This window comes from Lactuca virosa, chromosome 7 (assembly GCF_052849685.1).
Source record: "Lactuca virosa cultivar CGN04683 chromosome 7, Lactuca_virosa_CGN04683_v6, whole genome shotgun sequence".
NCBI lineage: Eukaryota > Viridiplantae > Streptophyta > Magnoliopsida > Asterales > Asteraceae > Lactuca > Lactuca virosa.
Window position 1 is genome coordinate 93,621,673 of NC_136432.1, and position 25,998 is coordinate 93,647,670.

Genomic DNA, 25,998 nt, shown 5'->3' on the forward strand with positions numbered 1-25,998 from the left:
ATAATTCGACCCTTACAATCTCCCCCTTTGTAATCAAAGTTGAACTACTTAATTTGTAAGAAGCTGGATGGAATATAGCATTACTCTTCGAATCTCCGTGTACGAGGAGATTATCTTCTTCAGCTCTTTCTTATCTCCTTCATTGTTCTTCTTACAGTGATTCATATGAACAATTAAATTCGTATATTGAGACGTTGAATACCTTTCTACTTCGCATGCCTGGAACAAGAAACGTTTTGCTTTACCAGCCTTGTCTTTTCCTGCGAAGACCATATCAAAAGGCTTAAGGCAAATTTCACCATCAGCATACTTCTTCAATTCTGCCTGAGTGTTCGTAGGAGCCATCGGAGCTTTAATTTCCATACCTTTAGCCGTAGCTAACTCTACATCTGTAAGAGCCAAGCACTCATAGTAATTTTCGATGAAAATCTTGATGTGAGTAACCCCAAGCTTGAATTCACCAGGTTCTGTGTTTTGAAGGTATAAAAATGATTTGTCTTTTAAAATTAATGCAACTTGTATAAGATCATACAAGTTCATTAATGGAAAATCTACAACAGTAAACTCACAAATATTTCCATTTGCCCTGGCAACCACATACTTGAAATTTTGGACTGTATTTTCGAATACCACATCCTTTTTCATACTGATCACTTTCTTGATTTTAATCAATGACCACACTTCCTCAGGGGCTTTTGCAAGAACAGCATGAAAACGAATTTTCATGTGTGTAGCTTCATCCTTTTCTTTAAAATTTCCTTCTGCTTTGAACTGAGGCATGATGAACATCATTTCGTTTATTGGAAAATCCAGCTGGCTTGCATCAGTATTCGTGACCAAATAACTTTGTTTTGGTTTCTTCTCAAACGAATACATGTGATTATACGATACCTTGGCCTCAATTGTTTCGTAATTGTAGTGTTTGGATGGATCACCTTTTTCCATTCCCTTCGGATCACCAGCACACTGAGCCATAATGCTTTGAATCAACCTTAGTTTTTCAATTTCAGCTTCTGCTTCAGCCTTCTTTTCTTCTTTCGAATTTTCCACAACAATCGATTTCCCTTTATCTTTCAAGGCTGAAGTATCAATTACTTCTTTTGGTTTCGAACCACTCTCACCAGTCTCTGTAGATTTACCAATTACAATTCCTTTCGAAATAGGTCTTGTAATAGGTAACGTTGTAACGACTGTTGAAGAAACCATCCCAGCAGAAACTATAACTGGCTTTGTTGTTGGGATCTTTGAAGAAAATACCTTTCCTACAACTTTCGCATCTTCATCACTCGCCTTTGATTCACCAGTTTTTCTTTCTCCCCCTTGCACCCCTGTGAAAACAGGTGGGGCATTTGTTGTTGGAAGAAGGCTTGTAATGCGAAATATAGGAGCGAGTTGCTTGTTGAGAAGTGCTTTGAATTGTATGAATTTTTGAGATAAAAATTCAGGAGTAATTAGGGAAGAAGAAACTGGCTTGTCTGATAGATCTTTTAACTCTTTTAACAAAGTGATCACTTCCAAAAATTTGTCACTTTCGGATGTTGAAAGTTGAGTTAGTTGTGGACTCAAATTTTCATACAATTTAACAAATCTTGTGACTGCATCACAAATGATATCAACCTTTTGATTCAGAGAAGCATAATCTTGTTGAAAATTTCCAATTTCTTTTTGCATGTCTTCGCGGAGTTCACGAATTTGCAAATTGACATCCTCCCTTACTTTCTTCACTTCTTGAACAAAAAGAATATGCCGTTCTTTTGTGACATTCTTCAATTCTTTCACATCACTGGTAAACTTTGAATTTTGAGAATTAATCTGAAGTTCATTATTTTGATCATTATGATCAACCTTCTCCAAAATTCGAGATTCAGAGTCTTGAATCATCCCCGATACTTTACTGACAATTCTGGCTTCGAACATTTTCAACAATGAATCAACCTCCAAACTTGAAACAGACGAACCACCCCCCAGATCAACTTGAGATTGAAGTATAGAATTCAACTTCTGATTCAGAATTTTAAATTGTTTCATGGTCAGCAACATATGATCTGGAAACGCCTCTTCCTCTTCATGAAATTCTAATTCTTCAAACGTACCTCCAAACCCCTCAGTATCAGTTTTTGTCTCCATAAAAATGTTTTCTTGAACATTCGAATTCGGTTTGGATGTGTTAGTGGATTGAGAAGAAAAAATAGAAGTGAATGGTTGATTGATAATGTTTTCGAATGTAGGAGAGTCAGTGGTTGAAGTAGTGGGAATAATGGATGGTGGTAAAGAAACAATACTTTCGAAGGGAGCAGAAGTAGATTGACCTTGATCTTCATTCTTCGCATCTCCAACACCCATATTGACATTTGCATCCGTATCAGATATGTTTGCAGGGATGCCTGAAGTTCGTACCGCCTCAGAAATTGATTTGGCAACCGAATCTTCGGGTGGTATAACGACTGTCTGCTCAGGAGTTGAACTTCCTGCATGAGGAGTTAACTCTGGTGTTTCTGGAATTCTTTCATCATCATCTTCGGTTGACTCAGTAGAAATCACGAGTTTTCGGATCTTCTTCTTCTTCTTCTTTGACAAATGTTTTGCCATATCCTCAGCCCTTCGTTTCTTGGACACCGGAGAAACAGGTGCTGGCACTTCTCTAATTAAAACACCTTGATGAATGATTTGAGGTTTTCGAACCACTTTATTTGTAGGAGACTTGCTTTTATGGGTTGACTTCATTTTTATTCTTCGAAACATACCAGTCTTCGAAGGAATGACAACATGCTCTTGTGTTTCTTCAATAATAGGCTCAATCACTTGAGTCTCAACAACAGACATTTCAACTGTTTCAGGCTTCTTCTTTGGAGATTTCGAAGATTTTAACTCTGTTTCAGTCTTCTTCGTCTTCTTGGATTTCTTATCATCTCTTTCCAATAGTATGCCAGTTGCGATTGTAGAATCAATGGTCTTCAAATATGCCACCAAGACAGAATTCGAAGGATCAACTCCTTTAAGCATTGCATCGGGAATACGAGCAACTGATGGAAAAACTTTAACACTATCTGTTACATTCTTCGGATAGTGGTACGATTGAAAAACGGCTATTTCTTCATCATTGGGTACCAAAATCCCTTCCTTGTTGTAAAAGTATTGCAACCTTAATTTTTTTTGGTTCAATTTTAGAGATGAAAACATTGAACATGCAAAATTCTTGATGAGTATTCAATACCTCATTCTTTGCACGAACTTGAGCTCTTGTTAAAACACCCTCTTGTGGATTCCCAATCACTTGATTCTTCGGATGATCTCTTGTCCATTTTTCCATTGGCGGATATAATGGATCAAATTCCAAAGGTACATCTTCGTATATATCTTCATTCTCTGAACCTGCAATCGAACAAACATCATCAAAATCATTATTATTCTCAATGTTTTCTAAATGCTCCCCCTCAACATTATGCTCCCTCTCAACATCATGCTCCCCCTCAATATTAGCATTCACTCTTCCATTCTCCCCCTCGAAAGAATGTTCTTCCTCAACTAGAGTATTCGAATCCAATTGCTCCCCCTCCACTGGATTGTTTTGCATACTTTCGCCTTTCTCTGGAGAAGTTGATGTTGAATCTTCAGTAAGCTTTGTTAGTTCCGAGAAATGATTATCATTTGCATTTATTTCAGCATCAACAGCATGATCTGAAATTCCAAAAATTAAATCATAATCAATATCTAAGGTTTGCGAGGATTCACATTCATCTTCTATGTTTTTCAGAATAGGATGATTTTCAAACTGCAATGTAGTTTGTTTAATGTAGTAATCATCAAATGTAAGATTAAAAGTTTCTTCAACTTTTCGTGTTCATTTGTTCAACACACGATATGCGACTGAATTATGCGAGTATCCCAAGAAAATCCCTTCATCTGCTTTAGCTTGAAATTTCGTAAGATTATCCTTGAGATTCATAATGAAGCACCTGCATCCAAAAACATGAAAAAATTTGACGTTAGGTTTTTGATTGTTGAGAATTTCATATGGAGTAATGTTAAAACAACGATGAATGAAAGATATATTTTGAGTGAAACATGCGGTGGATACTGCTTCAGCCCAAAGGTATTGTGGAAGATTCGCATATGCCAACATAGTCCTTGCCGCTTCGCATAGAGACCTATTTCTTCGTTCAACAACACCATTTCGTTATGGTGTGTATGGAGATGAAAAGTTATGCGAAATTCCTTTGTCCACCAAAAATGAATCAAGGACTTTGTTCTTAAATTCAGTTCCATGATCACTCTTAATTTTTCGGACAATCTTCTTCAATGTTGTTTCCATCTTTTTGATAAAGTCAATCATGATTTGTGCAACTTCGGATTTAAGCCTGAGAAAATAAACCCACATAAATCTGGAAAAGTCATCAACAATAACTAAAATGTACCTTTTCTTGTTAAGAGTTGAAACAGTTGAAGGACCACACAAATCAATATGTAAGAGCTCCAAAGGTGCAACAATTTTCGAATCAATCGTAATTGGATGACCTTGTTTATGTTGCTTTCCAACTTCACAAGCTACACATAAAGAATTATTGTCAAATTTAAGTACAGGCAAACCTCTGACCAAATCTTGTACCACTAGTTTATCGATGTTTCGAAAATTGAGATGAGAGAGTCTTCGATGCCAAAGCCAACTTAAGTCTGATGTTGCTTTCGAAAGAAGACATATAGCAGGTTTCCCTACTATCAGATTGATGTCCAAAGTGACATGTCAGATTTCCTTTTGGATTTCAGTAACACTTCTTTTGTGTTGACATTCAAAATAAAACTTCCTTCTTCGTTAAAAAGAACTTGATTGCCAGTGCCCACAACAAGTTGGGAAACACTTATCAAGTTATGTTGAAGACCTTCAACATACGCCACACGATTCACTGTGAATTGTCCGTTCGTGATCTTCCCATATCCTTTGACTTGACATTTTTGATTGTTCCCAAAGTTCACAACTCCAGCATTTTTTAGACTTCGAAAATCACGTAAATTCTCCTTCTTCCCAGTCATGTGACGAGAGCAACCACTATTGATGTACCATTTATTATCATATTGCTCGTCACATAGTACCTATAATTAATGGAAAATTTTAGGTACCCAAGGCTTTTTGGGTCCTTGGAAATTAGATTTCAATTTCGAATGAAATGAAGAACTTTTAACCCAATCACAAACTTTGGGTTTGAGACTATCAATTAAGTTTACATCTTCATTTAAAGGAACCGAAACATAAGTTTTTGATGGTTTCGAATGTTCACTGACATTACCCTTCGAATTCTGAGTTTGTGAATGAACATTCTTTACTTTTATTACTGGTTTCCAAGCTTTGACTGATATGTTCGATTCCTTAGAAGATGAACTGCCATTTGATGAAGTATTCACATACTTCTCATATGCTTCGTGAATTTGCTCCTTTGAAAATGTATTCGACTGATACATCTTTCCTTTGCCTTCAAGCCAATGATCAATGTTCTTCCTTGAAGTCATTCCTTTTTCTCGTGAAATTTTCATAGTTTCTTTCTTCGTTTGATTTGGAAAATTTGGCTTTTGAGGAATAAAATCAACTTTTGGTTTTGTTATCCAAGATTGAGAATATGATGTATCAACTGTTGATTTAAAATGTTGACGTTGAAGAAATTTTTGATTTGGATTTGAGTTATTTGAAAATTTTCTTGGAATATTAGTTTCTGAAACTTTCGAAAACCTTGGTTGTTTATTCACTTCAGACTTTGAATGATTTGATTGAGATGAATGTTGAGGTTTTGTTGAAAAAGAGGAAATTTTAGCTTTAAAAACATTTTTGGGTGATTGTGATTCAGACATCTTTTGAGACTCAACATTTTGCCAAAATATTTTCTTTCTTGCTTGTCTTTTTGAAATGTTGTTTTCGTTCGAAAATCTGTCAATTTGATCTTTGAATTCCTTGGAGTTTAGTTTGACAACTTTTTCATTTTCCTTTATAACTTGTTTTGAATTCTCTTTTCCAATTTTTGATTTTTCAACCCATTTTCTTTGTGGTTTTTGACGTTGAAACACGTACGAATTCTTTGTTAAGTTGTTTTCAACTGTGCTTTGATTTGCGAAAAAACCTTCATCAGTTGTTTTTGAATTATCCTCCTCAACTAATTTCTTTAATTCTGGTTTGATATTCTCAACATTTCCAGTTGTTACGAAAACTTGATTTGGAAAAATGACATCATCTGTACACTTGAAATTTGGATAAACCACAGTATTTGTTTCAAGGTAATGTTCACCTTTTTTAGTCTTTACTTGTTCGAACTTTTTTGTATCACCATACACCTGATCAACCACTATTCGTGGAGTTTCTTCTTCATTTGAAGATTTCTTTTCCTTCGAAATTTTCTCTTCATTTTCATCATCGCTATCATCAGTGTGACTGTCTTTGATATCCACGAAGTTCATATCACAAACTTTCGAAGTTGAAGGTATATCAATTTCTTTCTCAACCATCAAATCCTTAACTATTTCTTTTCCTTTAAATGTAGATGCAACATTAACAACAGACAACTGTGAACAATCAACATCCTCAAGTTCACTAATTTCACTAATATTGTCAGAATTATCTTCAATATCAGCAAAATTAGATTGAGAATCAGATGTTGAATTCTCATTCTTTTTCAAAATTTGAATTTGTTCAGATTTAGTCAAAGTATCATTCACTATGTTAACTAATTCATTCGCATCAAGACATTCATCAATTTTGACAATTCCATATTTATATCTATCATCAGGAACTTTGTCAAAATCAACTATAATTTTCTCACAATCATACGAAATATTATCTACCTTAGCTCTTTCGTATGCTAGAAAAGGTAGTAACTTTCTATGTTGCTCTTTACTTATTTCACATGAATGATGTAAATCGGTTAATTTTCCATAAAGTCTTTTAGCAGCATTACAATAAATGTTTCTTTGTGCTAGCAAAAGTTTGACATCACTTGATAATATCCCTATCACACATAATATTTGTTATTTGTAATTTCAAACAATCAATTTTACTTATTTTCATTTCTAATCGCGTTTTGGTCTCTAACAACTCCATTGACAACTTGTTGGCCTCATTGCTAGCAGACACAACAATTGAATCAAAATAAGTAACCGTCTCGTCAAAAGATATTAGTTCAGAATCATAAGCATGTGTAGGAATATTGAAAGATTCGAGAATTTTACGTACCTTTGTTGTCATTGGTGATTTGTCTGCTGTCTTGGATACGAAGCATCGTCCTTTCACTTCGAATTCCTCGTCATCTGAGTCCTCCTCCATTTTCGCATACATTGCTCCATGTGTTGGATTCCTCATTTCTTCATCATCTGATCCGGATGACCAGATTTGATACGTTCCATTTTCATCCTCATCTTCACCTTTTGCAACCAATGACAAGTTTTTGGCTTTTGCACGAACCTCCTCAAGCTTCTCTGTATAATACGCCTCATCTTTAACTTTATTTTTCCTCTCATCCTTCTTTCGAAGCATACAATCATTCGCAAGATGACTAGCTCCGTTGCAATAATGACAATCTACATCAGCATCACCTTTCAACTTTTTCTCGATTTTTCCTTCAGACATTTTCAAATCTTTCTTCTCAATTTTCTTTTTCTCCTCAACAACAGTTTTACTCACAGCTTTTCCTTATACCTCAGCAAGCTTAGTCTTTGGATTGAACGGCTTTTTGAAGAACTTCTTAACACGATTGTTCGAGTAAAAAGCTATCGCCTCATCATCCGAATTCATGATGAATCCTTCTTCTTCCTTAGAATCACCATTTTCAGCTTCTTTCTCAGATATCTTTGACACAAGTGCCAATGGACCTCCCAAATTCAGCTTCGTCTCCTCAGCAATTTCATTTACCTCAGTTTCGTGTGTCTTCAACTGATTGTACAAATCATTGAGAGTTGATGTATCAAAACATTGCTGATTCTTCACCATCATACTTACGCTTCTCCATTCTTTTCGAAGACCCATCACAAAAATGAGATTGAATTCCATTGAAGTCCTGGTAATTCCATAGCGATTACAACGATAGATTAACTTGTTCAGTCGATCATAGTAGACTTCAATTGTTTCACCTTCTTTTTGTCTGAAATCTTTTAGCTCAACCAAACATTGTTTGACTGAATTGATTTTAGTCTTCTCACTTCCTTGAAACTTATCTTTCAGATTGTTCCAGATCTCCTTTGTAGTTGTACAACTCCTTACATAATTGTACACAACTGGAGGTAAAGCTCCTCGCAATTCTCTTATACACCACTTCTCCAGTTTCTTCGGTCGATCAGTTTGATTATCAACAACAGAACTTGTAGTAGATGAACCAATTGCTTGAACAGTCACTGGAACATTAACATTTCCAGTGATACATGACCATAATTCTTCATCAAGACCATTAAGATAATCCCGCATACGATCAACCCACTGATCATAGTATTCAGGGATTAGCATTGGAATTTTGGTTGATGATCCTAACAAATGAGAAAACGAGGTCATCGAATTGAGATTGAAACTCGCCATTGTTGTACGGAAGTTGATTTTGAAAATTCTTAAGAAGATTTGGAAATTTGAAAACAAACTAGTTGAATCAAACCAAAATTGTTAGAAGAACACTCGATTCAACAATTCAAATGCATAATCAAATCACAGACTAATATCTAGACAATTTTTCACGATCAAAAAGTGCGGAAACTTTCAAACCAAAATTTTGATTCAAAAACTTTTTGAATGGATGAAAATCAGATCACAGATGTGATTCCTGCTCTGATACCAATTGATGAATCAAAGAAACAAGTATAGAACAAATCAGAGTATGAAATCAATTAAGAATGCGAGATTGAACACCAGATGTAAATATGATCTTGTTTCAGCTCTATTACGCTTTCGAATGTTTACAGAGAATAAAGACAGGTCTATAAAAACTCTCATCTAACTCTAGTAAATATCCCTATTTATAGGAAACGAAAGCGTACAAAAAATATATTAAGGCATAGACACTAACGTTTCGAATAAAAGCGCCTTAGTAAAATACATTACAAGACATTCGAAGAGTATAGAATACAATTCGACTTATTACAATAATTCGACCCTTACACATTCCATAAACAAGTTGGTGCATGCAAAAATTCATTGGGTTAACGAAACTTGACTTATATCCCCCCCCCCCTAAAAGCATGAAAAACACGAAAAACTTGGGGGTATGAAGCTCACCTTGGTTGTTTTCTTGTGTGGTAGGAAGGAGATGAAGATGATGTTGAGCTTAGGATGAGGTTGAAGATATTGAACAGATTCTTGGAAAGGTTGGTACTCTAAAAAGGCTAACACATGAAAATGTGTGTGTAAAAATGGTGGAATCAACATAAAAGTTTTATACGAAAGACTAGAGTTTCATAAATCATCATACCTCAAACTCGAAAAATGCAAGGTTGATGAAGAACTCTTGAGAATCTCCTTGTTTTAGAGGGAGAGATGGAGAGAACGGATGGAATTTACTCTTTGGTGAGTGGCACAATGGCCTTTCGTCCATAGTATATATGGAGAGAGAAAACTTGCTTTAACATTACTTGATGGATAATTGGATGCCATGCATGGAGACATGATGGTTTGTAGGAAGTCTTGCATGGTTTTTTGATAGAAAAAAGAGTGTAAAGGTGTGAGGTGTAACCAAAAATCCATCCTTGGGGTTATACCTCAAAAATCCAATTTTATTGGCTTAGGAGAGAGGTTTTCGGTATTTGGGTGGCCGAAAACACCCTACATTCCTAAAGGATTTTCGGTTTTTGAGTGGGTATGAGCTTTCGGGCTTAATTTGGCCCAATAAGAAGGGTTTTCGGCCTAGGGTTATTTGGGCCGAGAACTCTAAGCAAAAGCCCAAAAATTTGATTTTTGTTTAGCTATTAGATCAAACTTGAGCTTATAAGAGGTTATTACAACTTGATTCTAAGTGTAAGCATATATGTACTCATATAATATTGTCGTTTTGAATTACAATAATCCACTTTAACAAGGTTACATGGAGAAATTGTTTGTAAATGAATGAAATATCGACCCTAATTTTGCTGGTTGTGACATCATCCCCTCGTTAGAGGGAATTTCGTCCCGAAATTAGTTCTAGAGCCGGTACTCAAGAACTAGGGAAGAGATGAGGATACTTCTGCATCATCTGGTCGTTTATCTGCGTAGCTCTTTTGTCGGTCTCTAGACGCCTTTAGTCGTTCCCTAATCTGAACGATCTTCTTAGTTGTTTCCATGATGATCTCAGGACCCGTGAGAGTGTTGTTGGGTACTATTCCCTTTGCCAGTTGTGTGTCTCCTACCTCAGCCCAACAAAGAGGTGATCTGCATTTACGTCCATATAGAGCCTCAAAGGGAGCGACCTTGATGCTTATGTGATAGCTATTGTTGTACGAGAATTCGATTAGAGGCAAGTGGGTATCCCACGCCTTGCCGAAGTCTATCACATAGGATCTTAGCATATCTTCCAATGTCTGGATGGTCCTTTCACTTTGTCCATCTGTTTGGGGATGGTAAGCAGTACTCATATCCAAATGAGTTCCCAATGACCTCTGAAGTGACTGCCAAAACCGATAGGTAAATCTACTATCCCTGTCAGAGATAATAGATACTGGCACGCCGTGTAATCTCATGATCTCTTTTATATAGGTCCTGGTTAACTTCTCCATTTTATCAGTTTCCTTTATTGGCAGGAAGTGAGCGGATTTGGTCATTCGGTCCACGATTACCCAAATAGTGCCAAGTCCGCCCGCTGACTTAGGCAACTTGGTTATGAAATCCATTGTTATCTGTTCCCACTTCCACTCGGGTATTTCTAGATGTTGTAGTAGACCCGAGGGCTTCTGATACTCTACCTTAACTTTGGTGCAAGTCAGGCACTTGCTTACGTAGGTAGCAATTTCAGCTTTCATATTCGGCCGCCAATAATGTTGCTTGAGATCCAGGTACATTTTATCCGAACCTGGATGGACGGAGTACTTTATATTGTGGGATTCATTCATGACCACGTCTCTGAAGCCACCGAACTTTGGTGTCCAGATCCGGTCCATAAGGTAGTAGGTTCCGTTATCCCAGATTGTGAGGTTCTTGTCCATCTCACGCAAGGCTTTGTTTGCGACGTTTTCTGGTTTCAAGGCTTCCAACTGATCCTCTTTGATTTGCGAAGACAAGTGGGAATGGATACTCATTGTTAGTGTTCTTACTTGGCGACCCAAGTATTCTTTTCGGCTTAAGGCATCTGGCACCACATTGGCTTTGCCCGGATGGTATCAGATTTCGCACTCGTAGTCGTTCAGCAACTCAACCCATCACCTCTACCTCATATTTAGTTCCTTCTGATTTAGAATATGCTGGAGGCTTTTGTGATCCGTGAAAATGGTGTGCTTTATACCGTAGAGGTAGTGCCTCCAAATCTTTAGTGCAAACACGACTGCTCCCAACTCCAAGTCATGTGTTGTGTACTTTACTTCATGGTTCTTTAGTTGTCTTGACGCATAAGTTATGACTTTTCCTCGTTGCATAAGTACACAGCCTAAGCCTTGATTAGATGCGTCGCAATAATACACGAAGTCTTCTATCCCTTCTGGGAGAGACAAGACCGGGGCGCTGCATAGAGCTTGTTTCAATGTTTGGAAAGCAGCCTCTTGTTTCTTTTCCCAGATAAAGGGTACACCCTTTTGAGTTAAAGCGGTGAGCGGCTTGGCGATCTTAGAGAAATTCTGTATGAATCTCCTGTAGTAACCAATGAGGCCTAAGAATTGCTTGATCTCCGTTGGGGTTCTTGGGTTTGCCCAACCTTCAATCGATTTAACCTTGGAGGGGTCCACATGTATTCCCTCCTTACTGACCACATGGCCTAGAAAATCCACCCTTCGAATCCAAAACTCGCATTTGGAGAACTTTGCATACAACTTCTCCGCCCTTAATGTTTCCAGAACCTGTCGCAGATGTTGACTGTGTTCTTCTTTACTTCGTGAATAGCCGAGTATATCATCGATAAAAACAATCATGAAGTTGTCGATGTAGGGTCAGCAAACTCGGTTCATCATGTCTATAAATATCGCAGGCACATTTGTCAGAACGAAGTGCATCACTACGAACTCATAATGACCATAGCGGGTTCGAAATGTAGTCTAGGGGATGTCTTCTTCTCGGACATGTATTTGGTGGTACCCGGACCTTAAATATATCATTGAGAAGTAACTTGCTCCTTGTAGCTAGTCAAATAGATCATCGATCCGGGGAAGAGGGTATCGATTCTTGACGGTGAGCTTGTTGAGTTTGCGGTAATCGATGCACATACGAAACGACCCATCCTTCTTTTTTCATGAATAAGACAAGAGCTCCCCACGGTGAGAAGCTTGGCCTTATAAACTCCTTGTCCAATAATTCACTTAATTAGCTGGAAAGCTCTTGCATCTCTGCATGAGCTAATCTATACGTTGACTTGGCGATTGGTGTGGCTCCGGGTATCAAGTTGATCCGAAATTCGATTTTTCGTTCGGGAGGTATTCCTGGAAGGTCTTCAGGAAACATGTCGGGAAAATCACACACCTCCGGAATGTCTTTGATGTTCTTTTCTTCTTTCTTTTTATCGACTACATGAGCTAAAAAGGCGTAGTTCATCTTGTGTAAACACTTTTGTGCCTTGAAACACGAGATGAGACGCAGGTTCGTACCGGGTTTATCGCCATATATAACCAGGGTTTCATTGTCGGGTAGGTGAACGCGAACATCCTTCTCGTAGCACATTATATCGGCATGGTGGGGGCTTAACCAGTCTATGCTGATGATCATATCAAAACTCCTAATAGTAAGCGGCATTAAGTTGATTGGAAAGGAGTGGTTATTTAAAGTTAGTGTGCACCCTATGAATACATTGTTTGTTGTTTCTGTTTTTCCGTTAGCCATTTCAACGGTAAATGTTTCGTTTAATGCTTGAGGGTTTTGGTGGAGTAGGTGCTTAAACCTATGACTCGCAAAGCTTCTTTCTGCCCCACTATCAAATAAAATGCATGCATAAATGTTGTTGACCAGGAACGCACCAGTCACCACTGCGGGATCCTTCACTGCCTCTTCATGTCCTATTGTTAGGACTCTTCCCGATCCCCCTGTGTTCTTGGTGTTGGCTTTTGGACAATGTCTTTTGTAGTGACCCGTTTCTCCACACCCATAACATGCTTGACTTACACCAGCATTGGTAGGTTGATTGGTTTGTTGTGTTGGCATTCTACAATATCGGGCGGTGTGCCCCTTCCTATTGCAGTTGGTGCAGTGCATCTCCAGGCATGCACCGTTGTGGTGAAAGTTTCATTTATCACACTTCGGGAGATTTCCTGCATATGGCTTGGTAGGTGCTGCCATGTCAGGAGTGGTAGCGGCATGAACCACCACGATCTGTTTCTTCTTTGAAGACTCCTGAGTTTGTTGCCCTTTCCTCTTCAACTTCTTCCTCCGACTCGTCCTCCAGGATCTCCTCGGGATCCTCCTCAGGATCCTCCACGATCCATCCTTCGTTCCCCTGGTTGGGGAAATAAGGATCTCCAGGATGGTGAAAACCTGCCATGGCGTCTGTATTAGAATATAAGCACAAGAGAACATATGAAAGATTCATAAAATGTTAAAATACTCCTATAGTATTTTATGTCTTTATGTTTTGTTCTTAGATCCTTTTGATTTAAAGTTTGTAAGTTTTAGATTTGTTGTCCACCTCGACCACTCCTAAGCACATGTTGGTCGTATCTCGAATAAATATAGTTGATCGGGCTATATTTACCCTAGATATGATTACATAACTGTGTACGTTTAATCGCGATGTCCAAATCTTCTAAATACTTCTTATTATAACATTATCTTCTAATATGCATGTATCAATGTACACTTTTATAAAATACTTGTATTTTTAAAGTATACTTTTAGTCAGAGTGTTTTAGTCCCATTGCATTTATAGTTGTATATCTTGTATGGTTAGATATACTAGTTCACTATAAACAATGTTTTGATACCAATCTGTCACACCCCCGAACCAGGACGGCAGAAACGTCCGGTGGTGGATGACGTTATTGTATAGTAATGTAACAGTTGAATATAAATGAAACATAGCAACCCAAGCGGCATACATTGAGAATACAAACTTACATAGTTTACATATTGTACTTGTTCATAAGTTACACAAAAGTGACAAAAAGGTAAAATTCCATAATGATGCATCACTTGATCTCAAAACAGATTTGATTACCTACTACTGGTTCCCTGAGAATACAAGTCATTTTGAAAAGCGTCAACTAAAAATTTGGTGAGTTCATAAGCATTTTTGTATAAAACTGGATTTGTAACTGTTTAAAATGATTTTCGTATACTTTCAGAAAATCCGATATTTTCTTTAAACTGTGTTGTTAGTCTTATATCCAAAACTAAGAAAAATGTATGCATGACTCTTGTATCTTTCCTTGTAAAATGATAGTGTAAGTATGTTCCAAGAAAATCCAATATTTTCTTCTAATTAAACAGTATTCTTAAACCTTAGACAAGAAATGTAAGAAATCGTGTACTGAAAATGATATGTAGTTTTATATTTTAATAAAACAAGTGAAGTGTAAGCTTCCCATAAACCAAGATAGTATTGTTAATCCCTAAGTGAGTTATTATAACCATGCTAAATGTGACTGTTATGCCTATACGACGTTCTTCAAGCGTCGGAATCGGTAAGATATTAGTCACCCTAGACTGGCCCGTCTAGCTGTAGCGAACATCTCAGGTCTGGCGTTGTCAATCCCCGTATAGATCTATACACAACTACCTCGCTCTCCCTCCAGTAGAATCTGGTTATAATGCAGGACTTATAATGTACGCAAGGTACCAATAGTGAAGAGAGTGTCTCACTAGAGCATTAACGGATTTACGTGAACTACAGCTCCCTTTTTATTGTATAATGAAATGACTTCACTATTGAATATTTGTGACATGTGTTTTATGACACGCGTTTTACGAGTTTCATGACATGCGATTTACGACACGCATTTTATAAGTTTCATGACATACGTTTTGAGACATGTGTTTTATGGCATGCAAACAATTATGTCAACAGTTTGTTTTGTATTCTCTTTTGTGTAAACTATTTATAAAACTTTATATAAATAGTCAATAATAATTATGTCTAGTAGTAACATGTGTTGTAAAAATAACATAATATTCTTGGGTTTTAAACCATCAAAAATAGTAACGACAAAATTACGACTATTTTTACTAGAAAAGTTTACTTTTAGTAAAAACCTCCAAGAGTTTGTAGTTTTTGCACAACTCATATCTTTTCGGTTGAAATTTTGTAACACAAAATAGTTTATTTTGGTCAACTTTAGTGAATCACGATTTTAAATAAAAACCATATGATTGTCCTCAACATTTTTTTATTTAACATTTTTTTTTATTTGTAACGGTAAGACAGGTAAATATCCAAAGATCAAAACATTTTTGGCCTTCTATATACATGTGTTCTTGTTATATTTGAGTATATCGACTTTAAGGCCCGATTTTGTGTAAATAAAGTGTTGACAATCACATATGTCACGATTTTTATGTAGTAAACAAATGATATCAACCATTTTATACAAGAAATTGTTCACATTTAACATATAATCATAGTGCATGCAAATGTCCAATGGACAAACTCATTTTAACTTATAACAAGCTTGTAAATCACAATTTTCATGCGTGTATGGATGAGGTTTTCGACATCATATGCTCAAAACATTCCATAAACAAGTTGGTGCATGCGAAAATCCATTGGGTAAATGAAACTTGAGTTCTATCCCCCCCCCCCCTCCTTAAAAGCATGAAAAACACGAAAAACTTGGGGTATGAAGCTCACCTTGGTTGTTTTCGTGTGTGGTAGGAAGGAGAAGAAGATGATGTCGAGCTTAGGATGAGGTTGACGATCTTGAAGAGCTTCTTGGAAAGGTTGGTATTCTAAAAAGGCTAACACACGAAAATGTGTGTGTAAAAATGGTGGAATCAACATAAAAATTTTATACGAAAGACTAGAGTTTCATAAATCATCTTACCTCAAACTCGAAAAATGCAAGGTTGATAAAGAACTCTTGAGACTCTTCTTGTTTTAGAGGGAGAGATGGAGAGAATGGATTGAATTTACTCTTTGGTGAGTGTCACAATGGCCTTTCGTCCATAGTATATATGGAAAGAGAAAACTTGCTTTAACATTACTTGATGAATAATTGGATGCCATGCATGGAGACATGATGGTTTGTAGGAAGTCTTGCATGGTTGTTTGATAGAGGAAAGAGTGTAAAGGTATGAGGTGTCACCAACACGCCATCCTTGGGGTTATACCTCAAAAATCCGATTTTATTGGCTTAGGAGAAAGGTTTTCGGTTTTTGGGTGGCCGAAAACACCCTACATTCCTAAAGGGTTTTCGGTTTTTGAGTGGGTATGATCTTTTGGGCTTAATTTGGCCCAATATAAAGGATTTTAGGCCTAGGGTTATTTGGGCCGAGAACTCTAAGCAAAAGCCCAAAATTTTAATTTTTGTTTAGCTATTAGATCAAAGTTGAGCTTATAAGAGGTTATTACAACTTGATTCTAAGTGTAAGCATATATGTACTCATATAATATTGTCGTTTTGAATTACAATAATCCACTTCAACAAGGTTACATGGAGAAATTGTTTGTACATGAATGAAATCTCGACCCTAATTTTTCTAGTTGTGACATGTACTTCCCAAGTGGTGTGGATTCAGAACTAGCTAAGAGACTATGGAATCAATATGAAGTGAATCCCTCTATATTGTGCTTTCGAAATCACCATAAGAATCTGCCACAATCTAGTGCAACACTCCAAGAAAATGCATATAGCACTGAGATACCACTTCAAAAAGGATCATGTCGAGGATGGAAATGTAGAAGTTCATTTTGTTAGATCCTGGGATCAGTTAGCTCATATCTTCACAAAGGTCTTACCTGAAGCATCATTTAATCGGATTCTACAACGATTGGGAATGATTGAAGCCGACTAAGTTCCGAAATCCACTTCATAATCCTCAGACTTCGGAAGTTACTATTCACATTCCGATCGGTTCCAAGCTTCGGAATGGTTCGGAATTCACTGTTCACTTTCGACTTGCTTCGATCTTCGGAATGGTTATGAAGTTACTGTACATCAGGATTCCGGAACCTTTTCTCTTTGTAAGTCATTTCTTATTTTCTCTACTTTTGTCGATTTCTTTGTTTTCATTCTGAAGTTACTGTTTATTTTTGTTATTTTCAGAAAATCAAAATTCCAAAAATATTTTATTTGTTTCTGTATTTTTCTTTTCAAAAAAATCAAATACATCAAAAATATCTTCTTTTCTAAAAATCGAAATTCATTTCTGAATTTAAGTATGCAACATTGAATTGACGGTCGACTTAATCACTTCTTTCTACCATGTCTCATCACAACTTTCATTTAGTTTCCTTGACTATGGAAACAAAACCAGTTTCGGTATAGGGCTACAACACTCTAGTTAATGATGGTAAAATTATTATCAACATAATTTTCGTGAAACTCCCAATCGTTAACTACCAATCTATTATTCTATCTCATAACCCCTAAGACTCTCAGGTTTTACCACTGAGGTTTAGGTTATAAAACATTGTGTTTGTGATCTTAAAATCATTATCACCATGATTTCGAGTGAAACTGAAAAATCTGAATTCCTTTTTCTGAATTGATGGCGAACACTTTTTGTGTTAGGTGTTTACCCAATGAACTGACGGATAAAACCTTTTGGTTTGTACCTTTGAGTGTTTAAAATCTCATTTTTCTTTTTGTGTGATCATAACGAAATGTTCTCGACCTAAGACATTTCTTCCCAACAAGATCCATGTTTTTATTTTTTTTTAGATTTCCATTATATTCAGCTACTTTAAAAGAATATCCCAAGCTTATTTGTTTTATGGCTACACTTGTCAAACACGTACTTCTTTCAGATCTTCGGACTTATGTTAAGTTTCGGAATCTGGGTGAAGCTGAAACCACCCGTTTAGCCTTATAAAAGAAGCCTTTCATAGTTTCTCAACAAACTGGTGATCGTAATTCAACGGAAAACAACACAAGAACTTCAGAGTCTCTCTGGACTCAGAAGGAAGAGATCATTGCACAGGATCAACCAGTTTTTCATATCAAAATTATTTGACATCACAGAATCCCACATATTTTATTTGCTTTATTTCTTTTTCTTTGGCACACTCTTGCACTAAAATCCTTGTGATTTTACAAAGTCTAGTTACTGTTCTAACTGATTACTCTAATTCAGAAGATTGGATCTTGGTTGTAATTCCTATGGATGATTAATGATTCCGAAAATGGAGATTCTGAAATGCCCTTGAAGTATTAATGAAAAAATTGATGAGATGGCACGCTTTTATTGGCTAATTTTTTTGTGCTACAGGAATGTGAAATGGCGGTTTCTCTCTCCACTCATCATTCTCATATATAAGGTTCTCAGACAGTTTGTTTTCTCTCACCGAAACACAGTTCTCGAATTTTCAAAGCAAAAACTGATCTCGCTCTCTACTGTTCATCATCTCCCTCAAAGCATCAATGGTCGGTTCATCTGAGCACGTCTCCTTCGCCGATCAGTCTGCATCAGTCATCATGCTCACCATTAAGCCCAACCATAACATGACCATCGACTTCGATTCTTCTTGTTACAGTGCCCTAATTACGCCCATTCTTGAATGTCTCAAGTTCTTGGCCCTAATGAAGGCGTTAACAATTGCTGAAGAAGTTCCACTAGTTCATCTTTCTAAAGCTTTCTCTACTGCTCTCTACAACAAAGAGGAAGAGGTCATCCACTTCGAGGTTGCCAACCACACAACATCGATTTCAAAGCCCCACTTCTTCAAACTTCTAGGGATCATTTCAACAGAGGTCTGTGTCGACCCTGAATCAATTCCTACAACCTATATGATCGAAATGTTCTACTATATGGGGTACACCAGCGACATCTCCTTGCTCTCCAAGTTCAGAAAGTCCTTCTTGGCACCGATGTGGAATGGATTATTTGCTCTTCTGTTCAAAAGCTTATCTGAAAGGGTCACGGGGCCTAACAATGTCAGTAAGCAGTTCTATACCTTAATCTATGGCCTCTACCATGGAATCAATTTGGAGTATAGGTCTGTTCTCTGGAATCAATTTATCCAAAGCACCACTTCATCTACACGACACACATAGATTTCTTGTGCTTGTTTCTGATGTGTAGTTGTGAACTGAGCCCTATCTCACTTCAAGGTTCCACTGATGAATGACTTTCTCATGGCTGAAATTCTGATCATTCAGACGACTACTTTTGTAATGTCGGATCCAAGGAACTTCAAGTTCGTTGGTTCTTTTCCTAATGCAATATTAGAAAAGGTACCGCTGTACAACGCTATCATTAGGGCTTATCGGAAATTGCCCTCTTCTGGTGTACATCCCATTCCAGCGGAATTACAAAAGATAATAGATGAGGGTAATAAACTGAAAAGGTGAGGAAAAAGGAAAGCAAAAGCTGCTACTTCAGAAAGTGTTAAAGTACCCAAGAAGGAAAAGAATCCAGTTTGGAAACCGAGATCTCCATCTCCGGTCATTTGAGATGAATCTAAAGAGAGAACTGTCACTGAAGTTCAGGAGGATGATACACTCAGAAATGAAGAGGAAGATACAGTTGCAACATCTGAACCTCCCCCTACAGAAAATATTTTTAAGGTATCCTCTCCACCGTCTTCCTCCATTCCTACTTCTGATATTTTTGACACTATTCTACGAGAACCATTTCTGAACCTCACTACTACTCCACCACCACCACCTATTACTCCACCAACGTTACCAATGTCAACCTCACCAATTACCTCCATAATTCTGATCTCATCGTCCCTCACTCCGACAAACAAGTTCTATTGAGACTTTACATCATCAGGTCTCAATCCCTCTTTCTTCACCAATCTTTTCAGACTGCACGATACCCACAACTTCAACTGTTGCAACTCCACCGGACGTCCCTGTAGTCAAATCCGTTTCGGACGAGATACAAACTTCAGGCATCCCTATCAACGTATTTGATGCGGGGACAAATGTCAATATCGGTGTGACTTCTGAACCGGGCACATCAACTACTCCTCCTTTCAATGAGGATGAAGATATATTGTTCGGAGATGAACAAGAACCCATCGAGGACTTCGTTTTCCAACCCTTTAAATCTCAACTTCAACAGTGATGAAGACAAAGCTCCCATGACAAAGGGACAGTTCAAGCAGTTAACATAAAAGCTTGACTCAATCTTAGATCATCTCAATCCTTCACTTCTACGAAGTGGAAAAATCTTCTGACTACTCATCGAGCAACCGTGGAAATGCTCACATCTGCAAATACCAAAGTCATTGAAGAATCCACCAAGGCTGACCAAGCCTCAGACAAGAAAATAAGTGAAGCTGTAGAAAAGGTCCTACAATTAGAAAACGAAGTCAAGGAATTCATGGCCGACTTCAGGACCTCTTCTGATAAGAAAACAACACAAATGAATAAGGTCATCTAAGGCTTTAGTTCTTCTTTGAAAGCTGAGAAAGAAGCTCTTTCAAAAATTTGTGCCGACATCAAGCTTGACAATGTCAATCTGGACTCAACCATCACCACCCAGCTTGATAAATTACAAACTGACTTAGCAGCAGAAAATAAGATAATGGATGCCTTAGTGGAGCAAACTCAGAAGGCAAAGGTTTTGCATGAAAAATTGAAGAATGCTAAATCTGATGTCGCTAGGCTACAAGAAGAGAAGTTCTCTGTTAAGGATCGCAATTCTGAAATTCATCAACGACTGTTGAGAATCGTTGAGACTAGATCTCCTCCATTCAATGATAGAGTACACCTTGCTCTATGTGAAAAACTTAAGCATGTGTTCGCTCTGCTGAATCAAATCCATGGTGTTTTGGAAAGCGGTGCTTCTTCAAAACAATGGGGAGACGAGGAGGTTAATGTGAAAGAAGATTTTGATCAGAAGGGCAATGAAGCTTATGGATCAAGGAATAATGGCAATGCCATTTATGAAGAAGAAAATGAAGAAAATATGACTGAAGCGGAAAGGGCTGAAAGAAAGTAATGTGATAAAGAGCTTGATGAGTTCAATGCTCTCCAACAGAATCTGGATGCAAAAGATGTTGAAGATAAAAATTCAGCTTTTATTTTAGAAAGTCGGAAGTCCTTGTTTCCTGCTTGGACTTTTACAGTGAATTCAGAAGGAAGCCATTGATCTTCTGGAGTTATACTGGCTAGAACCAAAAACGTCTTTTGACACTAGCAATGAGGTTGAGTTCCATTTAGACTTTCCCCTCACCCCATGAGCGTTTATTTTCTGATGCTTCCAGAAGACTGAAAGTCCCTAATCTCCAACAACGCGATCAATAAAAAACTATTCAATTTGTATCTCAAGTATGGGAAGCCTTAGTATGAGTCCTAGAGTCTAAAGAGGATCGTAGGTTTGAAGGTCGGATTACCTGTGGAAACTGAAGATTTTCCGAACATTCACTTCAAAGGATATTGTGGTTCGAATCATGTGTTTCATGAGTTTACTTTGGCTGATTTGCCATTCGTGAATCCAGATGATTGGATTTCGTTATTTAACATTATTGGGAAGGATGTGAATAAATACGAGCCTATTTTCGACCATCTGAAGAGGATGATTAAAAGCCACATCCTGTAGATTGCGAATATGGATATTGAGATTGCCTAAGTTCTGAATAAAATATCTATAATGAAGCCATTTGAAGAACCTGAGGACTTCCAACAACTGTCAGGGGGACTGATCAACAAGGAAAATTGGAGCATCGTGTATAAGAATAAGGAAGGTGCAGTTCTGAAAAATTGAATGTTCTTTTTAAGGGACAAGCACTTGTATTCCACAAGTGCTATGAATCAAATTCTGGCAAGGGCTAAAGCGAACAAAACAAACTCAGCTTCTGATATAAAATGCATGTCAGATATGATTCAGTGGTATCTAGTTGTCAAGGCATCACTTCTGAAGATAATGCCTAAGGTTTTTGAAGCACAAAGACAACAATGAAGACCTCCTTTCAATTTGACACAAAGGTGGAGATTGTTAGGTCTAATTTTGCGTTGTGTCAAATGTATGTTATTAGATTTCGTAATGGGCCTGTCCATATTCGGAACCGCTGTATGTTTTAGTCTATATATAGTATGCATGTAACTTTAGGGTTACGACTTTTGAAGCAAGTACAAAATAGTTCCGCCTCAAGAACTATTTTATTGATGTGATTAATAATCATTCGGCACCTTTTTGATCATTCATTTCTTGTCTTTAATTCATCTCATAAATATAGAATCTATCGATCTTTATTCTTTCTCATAGTACCCTCGCAGATCTCTACACGGGTGAGAGGGCAGTCTCGCAAACTTTGCGTGGGTGAGAGGTCATTCTCATATACTTTTCACGGGTGAGAGGGCAGTCTCGCATACTTTGTGCGGGTAAGAGGACAGTCTCGTAAATATTGCACGGGTGACGATTCATCCGCTCGCAGACATCAGAGAGCACCTCGTGTTGGAGCATTTTTAAGCTGCTAGTTGTGCGGGTAAGCCTTGGGTCATGCAACTTTTTCACGGGTGAGGACCCCGACCGCGCAAATTGAAGACTTTTTGTTTTTTTTTTGACATTTTTCATTCTTTTATGCTCCACAAGCTCCGTTTATATTTCAAACTTCAACAAGATCATTGCTAAGTCTCAAAATGCTTATTTTTTTTTACCAACTTGACGTATAGAAACATCCAAACTTCAAGCGGGGATTATTTATTCACAATGCATTTAATTAACGTTTTGCCAAGACATAATCCTGCTTCTTTCAACCTTCATAAATCGGGGTTTCGAATGTTACATTGTCGAATTCTCCCGTGTCACATCCTTCATATAAATGATTTCAAACGGTGTCCATTTACTTTGAAGATTTGATGCGTTTCTAAACTTTTGATTTCAACCGCACTAGGAGAAAACTCTTTTATAACAATGAAAGGTCTATGCCATCGAGATCGCAATTTTCCTGGGAATAGCTTTAAGTGTGAATGACAAAGAAGAACTTTTTGAGCTGAAACAAAGTGCTTTTGGGTTATGTGCTTATAATGAAATGCCTTTTTCTTGTCTTTGTACTTTTTGAACCTTTTGATTATCTCCTTCTTGACCACTTCCATCATTGGAAGATTCAATTTACTTTGACCCTCTCTCCTAGGTTTGAAATCATCTTCCATAAGAATCTTGTATGTGCATACATTAGTGCTTATCCCTTTGATATTCGCTATTGTCCACTCCATGGCCTCTTTGTGAGCTTTCAAAATCGTAACCAATTGGTCTTCTTCAAAATCTTTCAATTTAGAGAAATGAGCACCGGAAGAGCCTCGTCTCTAAGTAAGACTTTCAATTCAAGTGCGGGTGGGTGGATTATGGAAGGGGGCATCTTGTTGGGCGAATGAGACAAGGAAACTTGAGACACATATTTCTTTGTTGACTTGTTGACTTCCAAAGTCTTCACAATCTCTTCAACTTCAGATTCCAATGTATACATGTCCAAATTTTCCTTCAAACTCTCACAATCAACACTCATGTTGAGTACCATCTTCAAAATATCCCCATGAGATAAATAAAACATTTCTTGGTTTATTGGCTCAATCACATCAACCCGATATAATGGAGAAATGTCACTAGGGTACCTCATTGCTTCAAAGATGTTGAAGTGAATGGTCTCTCCATTAAATTCCATGGTGATTTTCCTGTTATAGACATCAATTATCGTGTGAGCGGTATTCATGAAAGGTCATCCAAGGAGGATCATAGATAATTTGGAAGGATTCTTCTCTTCAAGATCAATGACGTAGAAATCCGCGAGAAAGACATGTTGATTTACTTGTACTAGCACATCCTCCAACACTCCTCTTAGAAATACACTTGACTTGTCCGCTAATGGAATGATTACTTCGGTTTTTTCCAGAGGTCCACCATTAAGAGATTTGAAGACCGAATATTTCATCATATTGATCGAGGCTCCAAGGTCTGACATCGCACTTTCAACATGCAAATCACCAATAGTGCAAGGGATAGCAAAAATTCTCAGATCTTTGCATTTGGGAGGTAAGTTCTTTTGGATAACCGCAAACACGCTTTCATTGACTTGAATCTTTTCATTTGCCTTGAATTTCCTTTTCTTGGAGCACAAATCCTTGAGAAATTTAGCATAGCTTTGAATTTGCTTAATGGAATCCAATAGCGGAATGTTAATTTGGACCATTCCTTAAGTTTCAAAGAACTCTTTTTGTTCCTCCTTTTTCTTTGAGGGGGCTAACCTGGAGGGAAAAGGTAGTGGAATGACCAATGGCTTGATATGCTTGTTGGAATATTCGGGTTGATCAAGGTTTGGAACAAACGATTCCTTTGGAGGAACTACCACCTTTGAAGGTTCAACAACAAAAACCTCATCTTCTTCTTCTCTTGAGACTCTTTTGGGGTTTCTTTCTCCAAGTGTTTTCCTACTTTTCAAGGTTATTGCACTCGTTTTGGATTCTTCTCGGTTTGAGATGGAAGTTTACCCTATTGTTCCATCTTGTTGAGAGAGGTAGCTATGTCTCCGATTTATGCTTGAATGTTGGAGAAGTTGTTCTTGGTCTCTTGTTGAAATTGTGTTTGACTTTGAGCAAGAGAAGTAATGAGTTATTGAAGACTCATTTGATGGTTACCACTTGATTGGCCTTATTATTGATGTTGTTGGTAATTTGGAGGGGATGAGATGTTTGTGGATATGGAGGTTTTTGGGATGTGTAATGGCAAAATTGGGGTCTCATCATAACATTTGGTGGGTTTTTCTTTGGTGGGTATGGGCTGTTTGGGTTATTCCTCCAAGTCAGGTTGTATGTGTTATGAAATCTCATGGGTCTTGGTTGACCTTGATATCCTCCCATTACATTAACATCCTCTGGTTCACTTCCAAGTGTGGGACACTTATCCGTATAATGCCCCGTCATTGCACAAAGGCCACAAACCATCAATTGTTGACCACTTCCCACCACCATTTGACTCAACACATTGGTCAAATACAAGAGTTTTGATCCCATGTGTTGGGTGTTGCTAACTTCACCAACAATTTGTGGGAAACTTCTTTTCATGTCATTTCGTGTCCCAAAGTTTCTTTGATTTTGACAAATGGTATCAAAAAGTGATCTTATTTATTGAGGTGTCTTGTTAAATTTGTCACAACCACTTGAAGAATCAATCATTCTCTGATCTTTTTCATTCATACCCTCATAAAATTGTTAAAGAAGTACTTGTTCGGGTATGTTATGTTTAGGAAAACTAGTATACCAGTTGTTGAACCGCTCCCAAAAATCATGAAAAGTCTCATTCTCACCTTGATGAATCCCCAAAATGTCACTACTTTGACTTGATATTCGGGAAGTGGGATAGAACTTGCTATTGAAGTCTTTGAGTAACTCTTCCCATGTATGAATAGATCTCGGTGGTAAGTTTAATAACCACTCTCTAGCTTTATCTTCCAAGGTGAGCAGGAAGGTGGTTAACTAGAAATCATCCAATGCCACATGTTCGGGTAACATGCTAACACATATCATATTAAAGGACTTCAAATGCCTTTGAGGATCTTCTCTATCCAAACCATGGAACTTGTTTAGTTGATGTATGAAAATTGAATTCAATTCAATCCCTCGACGATTTGCGGGATAAACAATACTAAGAGGTGTGTGGGTAACATCTGTCTCCGTCATTTGTCTAGGTGTCAAATCTTGAGAGGGATTGGGTGGATTGGGGTTTTGTTGCATGTAATTAGGAGGTTGTTGGTAAGGTAGGTATCGGTATTGTTGGTGATTGTACATTTGTGGTGGATAAGGTTGCTAGTTAGGATATTGGTTGTAGGTGGTTCTTGT

At 37.5% G+C, this 25,998-nt stretch overlaps 1 protein-coding gene across 1 annotated transcript; it reads right to left on the bottom strand.

Moving 5' to 3' along the window:
* Positions 1 to 23,882: 23,882 nt before the first annotated feature.
* Positions 23,883 to 24,353, bottom strand: LOC145126935 (uncharacterized). The gene has a single exon (XM_079062204.1). The coding sequence runs from the start codon at positions 24,351 to 24,353 to the stop codon at positions 23,883 to 23,885; it is 471 nt and encodes a 156-aa protein (XP_078918330.1).
* Positions 24,354 to 25,998: the final 1,645 nt, after the last annotated feature.